General features: G+C 43.9%; 1 protein-coding gene across 1 annotated transcript in view; it reads left to right on the forward strand.

Moving 5' to 3' along the window:
- The window catches only part of nsd3 (nuclear receptor binding SET domain protein 3), a 29,410-nt gene extending 15,669 nt beyond the window's left edge, over positions 1–13,741 (forward strand). Inside the window, exons 14-25 of the mRNA XM_080738361.1 lie at positions 3,304–3,483; positions 5,323–5,469; positions 7,048–7,204; positions 8,419–8,621; positions 8,727–8,839; positions 10,618–10,764; positions 11,230–11,352; positions 11,431–11,547; positions 11,792–11,933; positions 12,074–12,180; positions 12,297–12,501; positions 12,866–13,741. Of these exons, the coding sequence (XP_080594487.1) occupies positions 3,304–3,483; positions 5,323–5,469; positions 7,048–7,204; positions 8,419–8,621; positions 8,727–8,839; positions 10,618–10,764; positions 11,230–11,352; positions 11,431–11,547; positions 11,792–11,933; positions 12,074–12,180; positions 12,297–12,501; positions 12,866–13,131 (1,907 nt within the window). The 3' untranslated portion in view covers positions 13,132–13,741. The remainder of the gene's footprint in view (positions 1–3,303; positions 3,484–5,322; positions 5,470–7,047; positions 7,205–8,418; positions 8,622–8,726; positions 8,840–10,617; positions 10,765–11,229; positions 11,353–11,430; positions 11,548–11,791; positions 11,934–12,073; positions 12,181–12,296; positions 12,502–12,865) is intronic.
- The last annotated feature ends 234 nt before the right edge of the window (positions 13,742–13,975 follow it).

Below are 13,975 nucleotides of genomic sequence, written 5' to 3' on the forward strand. Positions count from 1 at the left end.
TTTTAATACCTCTAAAATGACAAATTAAACATTAGCCAAATTGTCAAATATTACAGGCAGAAATTGTGAAAATAGCAGATAGAACCGTGTTATACAAAATGTAATGCCTCAACTCTTAGTGCTCGTCGGGGGGGGGGGGGGTCCACAGTTAAAATATGATCATTTTGGGGGTCGCGGCCTGAAAAGGTTGAGAACCACTGATTTATAACACTTAATAAAATGATCTTGTTATTGTGGGCTCGCCAGTACCTGGCGAGCACACTTTAGATATTGTCATTATTTATTTATTAAGTGTGCCTATGCATAGCATGGGCAGACTTATTGTTATCGCTCATATTTAAGTCTGTCCATACTTTTCCCCAAAGTTTGGCACGCTACTCCTCCCACAGTTTTTGCACCACACACTCGCGCCATATGTCAAATCGACCGGCTTACGCGGGAATCGTGTGCTATCAACTTGCTAAGAGAAAGGTACTATAGTTTAATTGATATGAATTTATTAGTGAATTAATTTTCCCCATTGACTTATAATGGGAATCGCATTCAATTATTTTTCTCTCGCAAACCATAGGGGCTACAGTTTCAAGACTTGGAGAGGAGGTTCATAATGATGTCAAGGATTAAATAAAAAATAATAGTGTATTTTGGCCTCATGGTGGCGCTATAACAGCCCACTTTACCTTTTGGCCTGTAACTCTTGAACCATAGGTCGGAAAATTAAAAATCTTTTTTCCCTGGATTCCTTGGGTCATGACGCATCTCCCCATATAGGCCACGCCCATTTGCGCCAGGATAGATTTTCCGCCATCTTGCATTTTCTCCAAAACACACTTTTTGCTCCTTTTACAACATATTTTCTTCAAATGGCACAAAAAGCGGTACACATGATCTATGAACCCTTACAATGAACATACTCAAGGGATATTTTGATAGTCCATATCGTTCGTTCGTAACGCGCTTCTAAAGTTAGTGGGAGGAGCCCGTTTCGCAAACAATAGCCATAAATCACAAACAAAACGTCGAGTCAACACTGAATTTCAACCAAAGGTCAGGGGTGGCATACTCAACGAATCCCCAAAAGCATTTCCACTCGGCCACATGGTGGCGCTATAACGGACCACTTGCCTCGTAACTCTTGAACCGTAGATCGGAAAATGAAAATTATTTTTTCCCTGGATTCCTTGGGTCAAGACGCATCTCCCCATATAGGCCCCGCCCATTTGCGTAGGGCTAGATTTTCCGCCATCTTGCATTTTCTCCAAAACACACTTTTTGCTCCTTTTACAACATATTTTCTTCAAATGTCACAAAAAGCGGTACACATGATCTATGAACCCACCCGATGAACCTATTCAAGGGATATTTCGATAGTCCTTACCGTTCGTCCGTAACGCGATTCCAAAGTTAGCGGGAGGGGCCCGTTTCGCAAACAATAGCCATAAATAACAAACAAAAGGTCGGGTCAACACCGAATTTCACTTAAAGGTCGGGGGTGGCATACTCTACGTATCCCGTAAAGCATTTCCACTTCGACCCGTAGGGGGCGTCACAAGCGCGCGAAACGTAACCCTTTCGGGCCAAAACGCGTTTTTCACGGGGAACGACCCTCTCACAATGAAACGCAGACGACTCGGCGGATGGTCTCACGGTCCGAACCGCTGCACGAGGTCGCGCATTTAGCGAGCTGCACTGCAGGCACACTTGTCAAAATTGACTCTGTCAATTCTAGTTTATTTATCTAGTAAGTAGACGGGAACTTCGGTTCCTTTCTACTCCTACATACTTAGTGAGAAAATGAAAATAAAAACATCAATGTGTTCAGCTTACAGTGGCGACGTGTGCTATTACTTTATACAGCAATCGGCCAAATGGTGGCGCTGTAGGAAGCCTTCGAAAGTGCGATCTTTGAACAGGTATAGCTCATGCTGTGTTATACATACAGCCATGAAACCTGTATACACTTATGCGTCTCCTCATGCCGAACAACTTTTACCCTCTAACTTTTGACCTCTGACCTTTAGGTCTCCCACAATTCGGAATTATATGAAAAACAGTAAAAATCTATCTCCTCCTGGGATTTTTGCGTTAAGCGCACAAAACTTTTTTCACATGAACTTTGGACCAATACGGTCAGATTGATCAACCAGATTTTTTTTAAAGTGAAATATAATTTTTTAATGATTCAATCAATATTGCGGTTTTATGCAAATTATTCTTCGGCCTCTAAATCATACATGCAAAGCTACACTTTCATGGCATTTGGCAAAGATGTGGAGGGTTAGTCAAAGTATCACTGAAACCAATTTTATTCCAATCGGCCAACGGCGGGCGCTATACGAAGCGTCTGAAAATTCAAACTTCAAACGGCCATAAGTCATGACTCGTTTCGTTTGAAGACATGCAACTTGTTACACGCGTGCTTTGACTCAAGCGGAAGACATCTGTGTCGTTGTTAAGTAAGCTCCGCCCTTCAATTTTCCGCCATTTTGAGCAGTTTGTAAAACGCGTAAACCCGCTTTTATTCTGGAATTTTCGCGTCACGTGCACAAAACTTTTTTTACGTGAACTTTGGACCGATATCTAAAGATCTGTCAGATCGGATTTCTTTAACATTGAAACATGCTTTTTTAAATAATTCAAACAATATTGCATTTTTATGCAAATTATTCTTCTGCCTCTAAAACATACATACAAAGTCACATTTTCATGACAAAATAGTGTAGAGGGTTAGTTCAAATATCACTGAAACCAATCTTACCCCAAATGGCCAAAGGGGGGCGCTATATAATTTTGAGCAGTTTGTAAAACGCTTAAACCCGTTTTTATTCTAGGATTTTTTTTGCAATTTGCATGAAACATTCTACACGCAATCTAAGGACCTTTATCTAACATGCCTATGAAGTGCACACAAAACAATTATAAAATAATAATAATAAATATAGCTGCAAGCAGCGATAAAGTGGCCAAAGCCAAAAACACCTCAAATCATGAACACAGCCTGGGATGTGCGTGAAATCTTGCAAGCACATTCCCAATAGGTCAAGGAACAGATACCAACCTTCTCACATTGGCCTGTTATAGCGCCACCAGCGGGTCAACTTTTGCACAACACATTTTTGGAACAAAATGGACCAATCTTTGACGTCAGTAACGTCAAAGAGAGCACTGCCTGCGATCTTGACATTTTGTGCTTTTATAGCCATTGTTTTCTGGCTTGAAGCGAGCCCACAATTGTTTCGAAGGAACAATATTTTTCTAGTTTTTATTTAAACTTCCAAAAAATGGGTTCTTTCCCCTCTGCAGGGCGCATGATGCGCTGCATCCGCTGCCCCGTGGCCTACCACACAGGCGACAGCTGCGTGGCAGCGGGCAGCATGCCGCTCACACCTCACATCATCATCTGCAGCAACCACAGCAGCACCAAGCGGAACGGCCTCCAGTCCTCGCCCGTCAATGTGGGATGGTGCTTCCTCTGTGCCAGAGGTGAGCTTGCGTCGTCCCACACTCAATCCATTTAGGCCTAGAATTATAGCCTGGGTGCCAGCCTGTTCGCTCCGTTCCGCGGTTTGTTTTGTCTCTCCGCATCGCAGTCTGGAAATGAATCAGTTGACTCGCATTTCTGAACGTCCGTTGTGACGTAGCGAGGTCGTTACTGATTGGGTGTTGTTCCAACGAATCAGAGTAGGGTTAGGGTAGCTACGTCATCAACCAGTCAATACAGACTGGTGTATTTGTCCCTCCCCGCACCACAGACCAATCGGAAGCCGCGGTGGCTGGAACGCCACGTGGTGTTGTTCCAACAAATCAGAGTAGGGTTAGGGTTGCTCCGCACCACAGACCAATCGGAAGCCGCGGTTTGCTGGAAAGCTGTGTTCCTTAGGAGACTTTCCAGACTGTGATGCGGAGAGATAAAACAAATCGCGGAACGGAGCGAACAGGTTGGCACCCAGGCTACTAGAATTATTGAATGCTGCAAGCTTGTAGATTTGCTATTTTTGAAAAAGTCATGAAAATGTGTGCAAATCTTTGAATATATGTGTTTTTAAAGCAAACGTTTGACTCAAATTTAGCTTCTGGGTGGTCCCTGGAACTAAATAATTTGAGATGGGGGTCCGTGGCCAAATACATATACTTTTGTGGGTCCTTCACTTGAAAAGGTTTGAACACCACTGACATAGTAACATAGGTTTTTCAAAAAACCTTAGAAGGATTTGAAATATTCAAAGACTTGCACACATTTTCACGATTTTTCAAAAATAGCAGATCTACAAGGCACTGTGAGCTTGTATATCTGCTATTTTTCAATAGTTAAAGCACCCAGGGCCCAGAATTTGGTGCGACACCCCTGGTCAATGCACACTTAACTAACTCTCTCCAACAGGGCCAATTCAGGACTGTATAACATAGTCCTGTTGTGTTTTTCATTTCTCTCTTTTTATTTTATTTTATGATTCAGTAATGTTACATAATAATGGATGAAAACCTTAGTCTTCACTGCTTCAGATGTTTTGTTTATTATACTCATATAGCTTTCATGTTTAGCATTGTTGGCCTTGAGTAGAGCCAGACCGATATACCAGACAATAATTTGGGCCTTGATTTTTTGAAAAGTTTCAACATTTTAAAGAGGGCTTAATTGGGCAAATTCTTTTTTGTTTATTTTATATTTTCTTAATTGCTTGTTCAACAAGTATTAGTCAAAACGTAATCTGTGGTCTAGGACTCTCCAAATTGGTATCAACATCGGACCAAGAAATTCTGGTCAGGCTCTATTCCTGAGTACCAGCAGTGCTGTGTGAAATATGATATTTGTTCTCTGTCATGTTACTAATGTTAATGGAGGATGAACAGGTCTGTTACACTGCACTTCATATTTACTAATGTACTGTCTGGTGGTGATGGCCAGTAGAAGATACAGTACTTAACAAATGACTAGTCTTTAAAGTGTCATGTCATCACAACATATATTTTACTGTTTTGGAATGTCGGGACATTATCAGTAAGTGAGGTGCACTGTATCAGCCCAGGACAAGCCTTTTTTCATTTCTACTTGTGTTTTTTCTCTGTGTTCTAACAATGTGTGTGTGTGTGTGTGTGTGTGTGTGTGTGTGTGTGTGTGTGTGTGTGTGTGTGTGTGTGTGTGTGTGTGTGTGTGTGTGTGTGTGTGTGTGTGTGTGGTGTGTGTGGTGTGTGAGAGAGAGTTTGTGTGCGTGACAGTGTGCGTGTGTATGTGTGTGCGTGTTCTCTCTCTCTTTTGTGAAACCACGGTTATGTTAGTTTGATTGCGGCTCACTCCCGTCTCTTCCTGTGTGTCTTGTGTAGGGCTGTTAGTGCAGGACCTTACTGACACCATATTAAGTTCATATGCCTTTAAGTCCCACTACCTTCTGACTGAGTCAAATCGTGCTGAGTTGAAATTACCTATGATTCCCTCTTCTTCGTCAGCTACCAAAAAGAATGTGGGGAAAGGTAACTGAACCATTTCTTCATCTTCTCTGCCTCGTCCCTATGGCGTGTGTCTGTGCTTGTGCCTGCTCCCACTTTTTTTTTTTCTTCTTTTTTTCATTTGACTTCCCTCCTTATCGCATCTTTCATTCGGAAGCCTCGAAGTGCTAAGTGAATTAACTGGTTGTTTTGCTGCAGTTAATTTGTAACAAGAGCGGCGCACAAATAACCTCGGCCAAGTTCCCTAACTCCTAATCTATGCAGATGATGTGATCAGAAAGGCCTACACTTTACATCAAGCTGCTCCTCACATGGTTGTGAATCAGCCAGCCTGAGAACTTAGCTGTCAAAATTGTATCACTTATTGACATTTAAATAGAAACTCTTCTGGACTATTTGCACAGTCATCATCACATTGACTGTATTTTCCATTGGGAGCGTTTGATTGGAGAGGTAGACTGCGATAACTACACTGCACCATGTTTGTGGCGATAACTACACTGCACCATGTTTGTGTAGTTATCAAGACTGAAATAACTATCTGTTATACGTGGAGCTTATTGCTGCCAGAGGCATGCCGCATCTTTGCTTCAGCACTTTGGGCTTTGATTTCGCTCTGGGCTTTGACAGGCCATGCTCAAGCTCTCCTCTGTTTTGCTGACTGTGACATCTTTCTCCTCTAATTACTTCAATTGTTGGCCTGCCTTGGATGGAATACACTTTTTCATATGTTATCTTTTTAGGCAGTTTTTGCTTTTATTTGTGGATAAAGAGAGACAAGATATTAAGGACAGAGGGCCAATGAAACCATGGACATTGTGATATTATGGTTGACATACCATCTGGTCATACATCGGTGCGTCCTGAATCAAGGCGCTTGTAAATACCGACAATGTCAGGTTCCTAAATCTTTTGAGTTATGAACATTTCACGATACTGTATTCTCGCTTGTCATTTCTTTAAATAAAAAAAATTGAAAGTAGAATTTGACAAGTGAAGTTTTTGTTTGAAACGTGTTTCCATGCAAGCCGGTCTTTGCAGGATGTGGAACTAGAACAGTTTGCTATGATGGCAGGACTGCATGGCAACCTTTTGCCATGGACCATGGTTAACTCGCTGGCTGTCTCATCCTTGTGCTACTGCATGTTTTCATTGTAGATTGGCCCTGGTTCTGTACCCTGAATCTGATTATTAGACGTGCCAACTAAGACTGTGGTTGAAATTGTAAACGATATGAAGACTTGATCAATCAGGGGTTCCCAATTTTCCTTCGATAAGTACTACCTGCAAAAAGTGAAAAAAGAATGTTTTGGTTCCTAAACAGACCTGAAATCAAAACTTGGTGTTAATAAATCGGCGTGGTTGAGCTACATATATATATATATATATTATACAAGGTCCTGTACTTTCGAAAACTTCTTGGCCATTGGGTTTATTCAAAATGAAACGCTCTTGGCCATTGAATTATTTTATGCATAACCGAGGTGCGTCTGCAAATAGGATTCAGAGTATGGCCAGGTTTTAATGTGCATCATCTAACTATACACTGCTTCTTTTTCTGCACACTCATTTTTTCTGTCACCAACATCCACACATATGCAGGAGGCAAGTTGCTGTGCTGTGACTCATGCCCTGCCTCATATCACCCCGAGTGTCTGGAGATGGAAATGCCAGAAGGGGCGTGGTCCTGTGGTGACTGCAGGGCAGGAAGGAAGCCTCACTACAAACAAATAGTCTGGGTCAAACTGGGCAACTACAGGTGAGCACGAGCCCAGAATACAGCATCTGTTTACACATCCATTCATCACTTGTTTTCTTCCTTGTTCTGTCCACTCTCCTTTCCTTAACCCATTAAGACCTGGAATTATTGCGACCGTCAGTCGGTCAGTCCCTCCGTCTGTCCGTCACATCATGTCACGTCACATCACACTTTTGGCCCTACTCTTATCTCCGGCACCGTTGCCCCTATCCATGCCAAACTTTGCACACACACTCCTTGGCTGGCAAATCACAAGCTCCGCCCCTGATTTCTCACATGCCCCTGTTCTAGCGCCACCATGAGGCTGCTTTTTGCTGACACATTAATGGACACTGCTTAATCTTCACATCTACCTGCACATGGGCCTCTTCTAGTGTTTTTTCTTTTTGTTTTTTCTTCTTTTTTTAAGATTTGTTTTGGGGCTTTTATTGGATAGGACAGTAGACTGACAGGAAATGGGGGGAGAGATGGGGAGTGACATGCGGCAAAGGTTGTCCCGATTGGGAATCGAACCGGCGACACCGCCAGGCATCCATGCCTATGTGGCAATGCCTAAGTGATGTGCACCTGGACCAGTAGGCCAGCGGGCGCCCCGCAAAACACATATTTTGCCGCTGCCCCTACTGACTTTGCACACAAATCACGCAAAGCGGTACACCGTATTTAGAGATACGGTGTACTCAAGGGATATATACAGTAGGGCTGAAGTTGTTACTGTATGTTTTGTTATAATATATAACCAATGCCACTTATAGGCCAATTTGTGTATACATGCGACCTGACGGTCCCGATTAGGGAGTCATATGCTTTAGCTATTGAAAAATAGCAGATATACAAGCTCAGCGAGCTTGTAGATCTGCTATTTTTGAAAAAATAAATACAAATCTTTCCTTTTGAAAAGCGAACATTTGTAACTCAAATCTCTGCCTCTGGGGGGTCCCTGGAACAACATATTTTGGGATGGGGGTCCGTGGCCAAATACATGTAATTTTGGAGGTCCTTGACATGAAAAAGTTTGAGAACCACTGAATTAGAAGAAGGATTTAGAAGTCATGTATAGAATTGGGTCAAAAATATTCAAAGACTAGCACAAATCTTCACGATTTCTCAAAAATAGCAGATCTATATCTGCTATTTTTCAATAGTTTAAGCATAACATAATGGTTAAAGTAATAATGCGTAATAATGTTTGGGTGTCTGGGTTTTTCTCACAGGTGGTGGCCAGCGGAGATCTGCAACCCTCGCCTGGTGCCGTCCAACATCCAGAGTCTCCGCCATGACATCGGAGACTTCCCCGTCTTCTTCTTTGGTTCACATGACTACTACTGGATCCACCAAGGCCGTGTCTTCCCCTATGTAGAGAACGACAAGAACTTTGTCACCGGCCAGATCAACATCAACAAAACCTTTAAGAAAGGTATTTGTTGCACATTGGTCAAAAGAGAGTTATTCCATATCTGTTTCTGATTTATTGGTGGGAACATGCATAGCTGATGGATGCGTGTTTTTTTCTGTGTTCCAGCTCTAGAGGAGGCAGCCCGGAGGTTCCAGGAGCTCAAGGCTCAGAGGGAGAGCAGGGAGGCTCTGGAGCAGGAGCGTAATTCACGCAAACCACCGCCGTACAAATTCATCAAGGTAATACCGCCTTAAAGATGGGTTGCCTTGATTTTTTCCCACCCTAAAACATGATGATCAGGTAATATGATTATACTAGGAGGAAGATTGTTTCCAAAAAAGTGTACAGAAAGTTAAAATTATGTTTTTATGTGGCGCCAGCCACCAGTTCAATAAGTATGCCTGGTTGTCAGGTGGGTGTTGTTAACCCAGCTGAAGTTAGCCACACCCACAGTCCACAGTGTTGGGTGTATGGTAAAAGGGGAGGGGATCATTTTATGATGTCATTAAATCAGTGTTTTTCGATTAGGCCTTTTGACTCGTAGGCTTTCAGCTTCCAGGAAGAAACAAAAAATCACACCCGTGTGAACTGAGCGGTGGTTGTGGGGGGGGGGGGGGGGGGGGGGGGGGTGCCTGTGTGTGTGGGGTGGGTGTGTGTGTGTGTGTGTGTGTGTGTGTGTGTGTCTGGCCTGGCCTGAACAACAGTGCCCCTCCCTTAACATGTGTGGTCAAAAAAGGTACTTCAGGCTACATACAGACACACACGCACACACACACGCACGCATACACACACGGCCACGTATAGGAGACGGTGTAACCACCGCTCAAAAATACACAGGGAAAGCAAATTTGCACATTATAACCACACCCGGTGGTCTATTAGAGTAACTAGCCCTTACCCGTTCAAAGATATGAGCTCCAAAATGATGTGCAGTGTGTGGGTTATGGGATGTGCACTGTGCATACAGTATATGAGGGATGGAAAGTAACTTTAACTGGTGCTTGCATGATAATATGTTAGAGCATCAATGTAAGAAATACCCGTTTCGTTTAATGGCTACCCCCCCCCCCCCATCCCCCCCCCCCCCAGCCCACCCACCCACCCGCCTGCGCACACACCCGCCTGCCTGCGCACACACACACACACACACACACACACACACACACACACACACACACACACACACACACACACACACAGAGAGAGCTGGTTAAACATGTTGCCTCATGCTAGATGCAGAATAGATGTGCCTCATGCTAGATGCAGAATAGATAGTAGATACACCATCAAAATGCTAATATACAGTATATGATTTGTGAAAGTGACAAACGGGCTTCACAGTTATGTTAGGTGTGTTCATATGCTAATGGTGATGCGATTTCAGATCAATTGCTCCAGCCACTGAGGAGAAACGCTGTTTCAGACAGACAGACAGACACTCACTCACTCACTCACTCACTCAGACATTCGCAAAATTATAGTATAGATGTTAACTCCATAGACACATACAAAACAGAAAAAGTAGAAAACTATGGCACCACCTCTTTAATGTCATACATAGAAAGCCTCCACCCTCCAACCACCACCCTGCTGGCATTGCCAAGTAACAAACTTTGACCCTACAAATTAAGTATCTTCTCAAATGAATGACAAACACTTATAATAACACTTCTATACTACTGTATGTTCTATATGCTATGCTTAGTAACAAACCTCCAGCCTCTAACTTCATCAAAGTAATACCACCTTATGGATCATCCGTCCTTCATAAACAAAGTATTGCCTTAAAGGCGTGGTGAAATGAAAAACATTAGCCCTCTTTGTCTGATTTGTTGAGACGCTGTTTCAGACTGAAACTTCAAAACAAAATGACCAAAAAAGCCATTTCACCACGTCTTTTAAGATAGTGCTCAGTATCAAACAAGCCAGCAAACGCATCATGACTTTGGAACATTGCATGGTCATACTGCAAACCAATGATTCAGTAATCCTATTTGGATGTTGCCTTCTGTTACAGTCCAACAAACCAGTGGGTAAAGTGCAGATGCATGTAGCTGACCTTTCAGAGATCCCTCGATGCAACTGCAAATCAACGGACGAGCATCCTTGCAACCTTGAGTCCCAGTGTCTCAATCGCATGCTGCAGTACGAGTGCCATCCACAGGTCTGTGTGCATGTTTCTCATTCTTTTTTTTTGGAAGCCATTTCAGTACATTATGAAAACCAACATGAAGAGACTTGTGACTTGCTTTCGATAGCTGCACACAAAACATTTTTTATCAAAGTTATGTTATTGTTGCATTTAAACATATTTTAAAGCACGTGTCTAGTAAATGTCTAGCCCAAAATAGTCCCAGGATAGATTTTTGGACGAATCAGATTTTATAATGTGATGCAATGATGTTTTGCCAACATTTCCTTTTATTCAGGTATATTCTGTATCATTTTAATAACTTTGGAGAACAAATTCTATGTTTATTATATGTTGTCAAAAGGCAATGTATTGACGCAGGTATGATATACTACCTGTGCCTCCCAGTCTCCCTCTCTGCTGTCTTGTCTTTTTCAATGAAAACACTGAGAAGGTGAAGAAGTACATTAACACTTGATACTTATGCTGTCATTACAGGTATGTCCAGCAGGAGATAGCTGTGAGAATCAGTGTTTCTCCAAGCGTCTCTATGCAGAGACGGAGGTGATAAAGACAGAGGGCCGTGGCTGGGGCCTCCGGACCAACCAGGCCCTGAGGAAGGTGAGTGTCAGTCCGAACTCTCCGCTCCCGTATGGTTTTGTTTTAGTTCTAGTTTAAAAAAAATTGCTTTTCTTGCAGGGTGACTTTGTGACCGAGTATGTGGGCGAGGTTATAGACACAGAGGAGTGTCAGCAGCGGATCAAGCGTGCTCATGAGAACCATGTGACCAACTTCTACATGCTTACTCTCACTAAGGTAACATGAAATATGGAAAACGACAAAGCACAATGAAGACATAATAGATATCCTAATTATTAAAGCCTTGTTTCTGGAGATCTGGAATACTGTTTGGGTTCAAAAGAAATCCTTTAACTGGTGGCTAATTCATATATTGGACACCAGAGTTGGCGATATGCAATTAACTCTTGTGACATAAAAAACTACAGCAGCAGGTCCTGATACTGTTAAAGATGTCTAAAGGGTCCCCTTTTCCTCTCAGGATCGTGTTATAGATGCAGGACCCAAAGGAAACTCTTCTCGGTTTATAAATCATAGCTGCAGCCCCAACTGTGAGACACAGAAATGGACCGTCAACGGAGACGTTCGCATAGGATTCTTCGCCATCTGCGACATCGAGGCCGGTCAGTTTCGCGTGCACACACGCCTCACTCAGCAACATTATTTCACAAGCTCGTTTTATCCCTCTTATATTATGCATGTACACACTCTGTGGCAGATAAGCCTTTATTTTTATGTGAAAGTTGTCTCTCATCTCCCACAGGCTCAGAGCTGACATTCAACTACAATCTGCACTGTGTGGGCAACAGGAGAGCGTCTTGCCACTGCGGGGCAGACAACTGCTCCGGGTTCCTGGGGGTGCAGCCGACGGTGGGGAAAGCTTCACTTGCTGTTGATTTTAATTACCACCATACTTTTGATTGTCATTGTGAGCATGACCTTTGAAAGAAACATGTTTTAAAAACTAATTTTCTTCTTTTTCCCAGAGTGCCGTGGTGATGGAGAAGGAGGAGAAGGCCAGGAATGCCAAACTGAAGCCTAAGAAGAGGAAGCTACGTCCGGAAGGCAAACACACACACGAGTACTTCTGCTTCTGCTGTGGCGAGGGTGGGGAGCTGGTGATGTGCGATAAGAAGGAGTGCCCCAAAGCATACCACCTGCTGTGTCTCAACCTCACCAAGCCTCCCTACGGTATGGACAAAACGGACTTGCCGGTTTGCGTGCAATCCGTGCATGCCTGGAAACTTTTGGCAAAAAGTGGTGTTCCTTATTCCACTGGCATCTGGCCAATTAAATGTATTTGGTTTTAAAATGTGGGGGGGAACTTTTTTGAATCTGACACAAGGACCTGAGGTAAACGGCAAAGCCCTTCATATGGAGGGCTTTTGGTAAGCTGCTTGCTGCATTACAAATATTACAGTATGTACTGTAACTGGACTAGCAAAACCATAAAACCATATCCTCCTAGTTTTAATGATGCATTTTATCCACTAATTGCTTCATTGCATCTATGCCTGCATCCAAATAATATACCCCTTTGTCTCTGGGTTGGCAGGCCGTTGGGAATGCCCGTGGCACGACTGCAGTGTGTGCGGCGGCCCTGCCACTTCTCTCTGTGACTTCTGCCCCCGCTCCTTCTGCCGGGACCATGAGACGGGGGTCCTCACGCCCTCCTCCCTGGAAGGTCGCCTCTGCTGCTCCAATCACAACCCCCTCAGTCCCCTGGGCTCCAATGCCAACTCCACCCGGCCGTCCAGCCCCAGCCTGAGCCCCGGCAGGATCAAAGAGGAGCCTGACGGGGAGTCCGCCCAGCTAGGCTGAGAGTACCTCACCTCACCTCTACACACCCAACCCCACCGACCGCCACCCCCACCCTGTCAAAGTGCTCTCCTGTAGGCCAGAGCCTGATTTCCACCCCTGATCAGGAGCAGCGCGCTTTGAGGAGAACTACAGTGCTTTTCTCGACATATACAGATAAAACCCAGAGCTGCATAAACTGAAACACACATGTGATCGCACATTTGTCTGGAGTGCCAGCAGGAGGCTAACAAGGCATCACCTTCCCGTTGCCTCTGTGCGTCACCACAAACACCGCGGTCGCTGCGCTCTCTGCAGTCACTCCAAGACTGGCCCGAAAGCCCTGACCAGCCACCTCCATTGTGGGTTGTTTTTCTTTGTTGTTTTTATTTTTATTTTACACTTTCTACAGCTGTGGAAATGTTAAGTGTTATTATCTTGTGTGTTGCCGGCACTTTTGAAAGAACTCGTCGAGGGTGGCAGAGGGGGGACGGCAGAATTACTTCCCCACCCCACCCCGACCTCTGCGCCATGCTGCTCATCTCTTTGTTTACTTGCTGTGAGTTGCGGTTACTCCTGGGGCGGGCATCTGCAGCTCACACACACAAGATGGCTCTACTGCACAGCGACATGGCAGAGCCAACCACCCCAACACACACACACACACACACACACACACACACACACACACACACACACGCACACACACAGCGGTCGACACTCCAGACGTGAACTGTCATTCTATTTATCTTGACAAACAGGAGCAGGGGAAGGACAGATTTGTGCAATTTTTTTCTTTCAGGATCACACTACATTCCAACCTTACTTAGACATGGTTTTAATATACTTATGAGTATAGATGATGAAT

This window comes from Nannobrachium achirus (assembly GCF_963921795.1).
Source record: "Nannobrachium achirus genome assembly, chromosome: 12".
Taxonomy (NCBI): Eukaryota; Metazoa; Chordata; class Actinopteri; order Myctophiformes; family Myctophidae; genus Nannobrachium; species Nannobrachium achirus.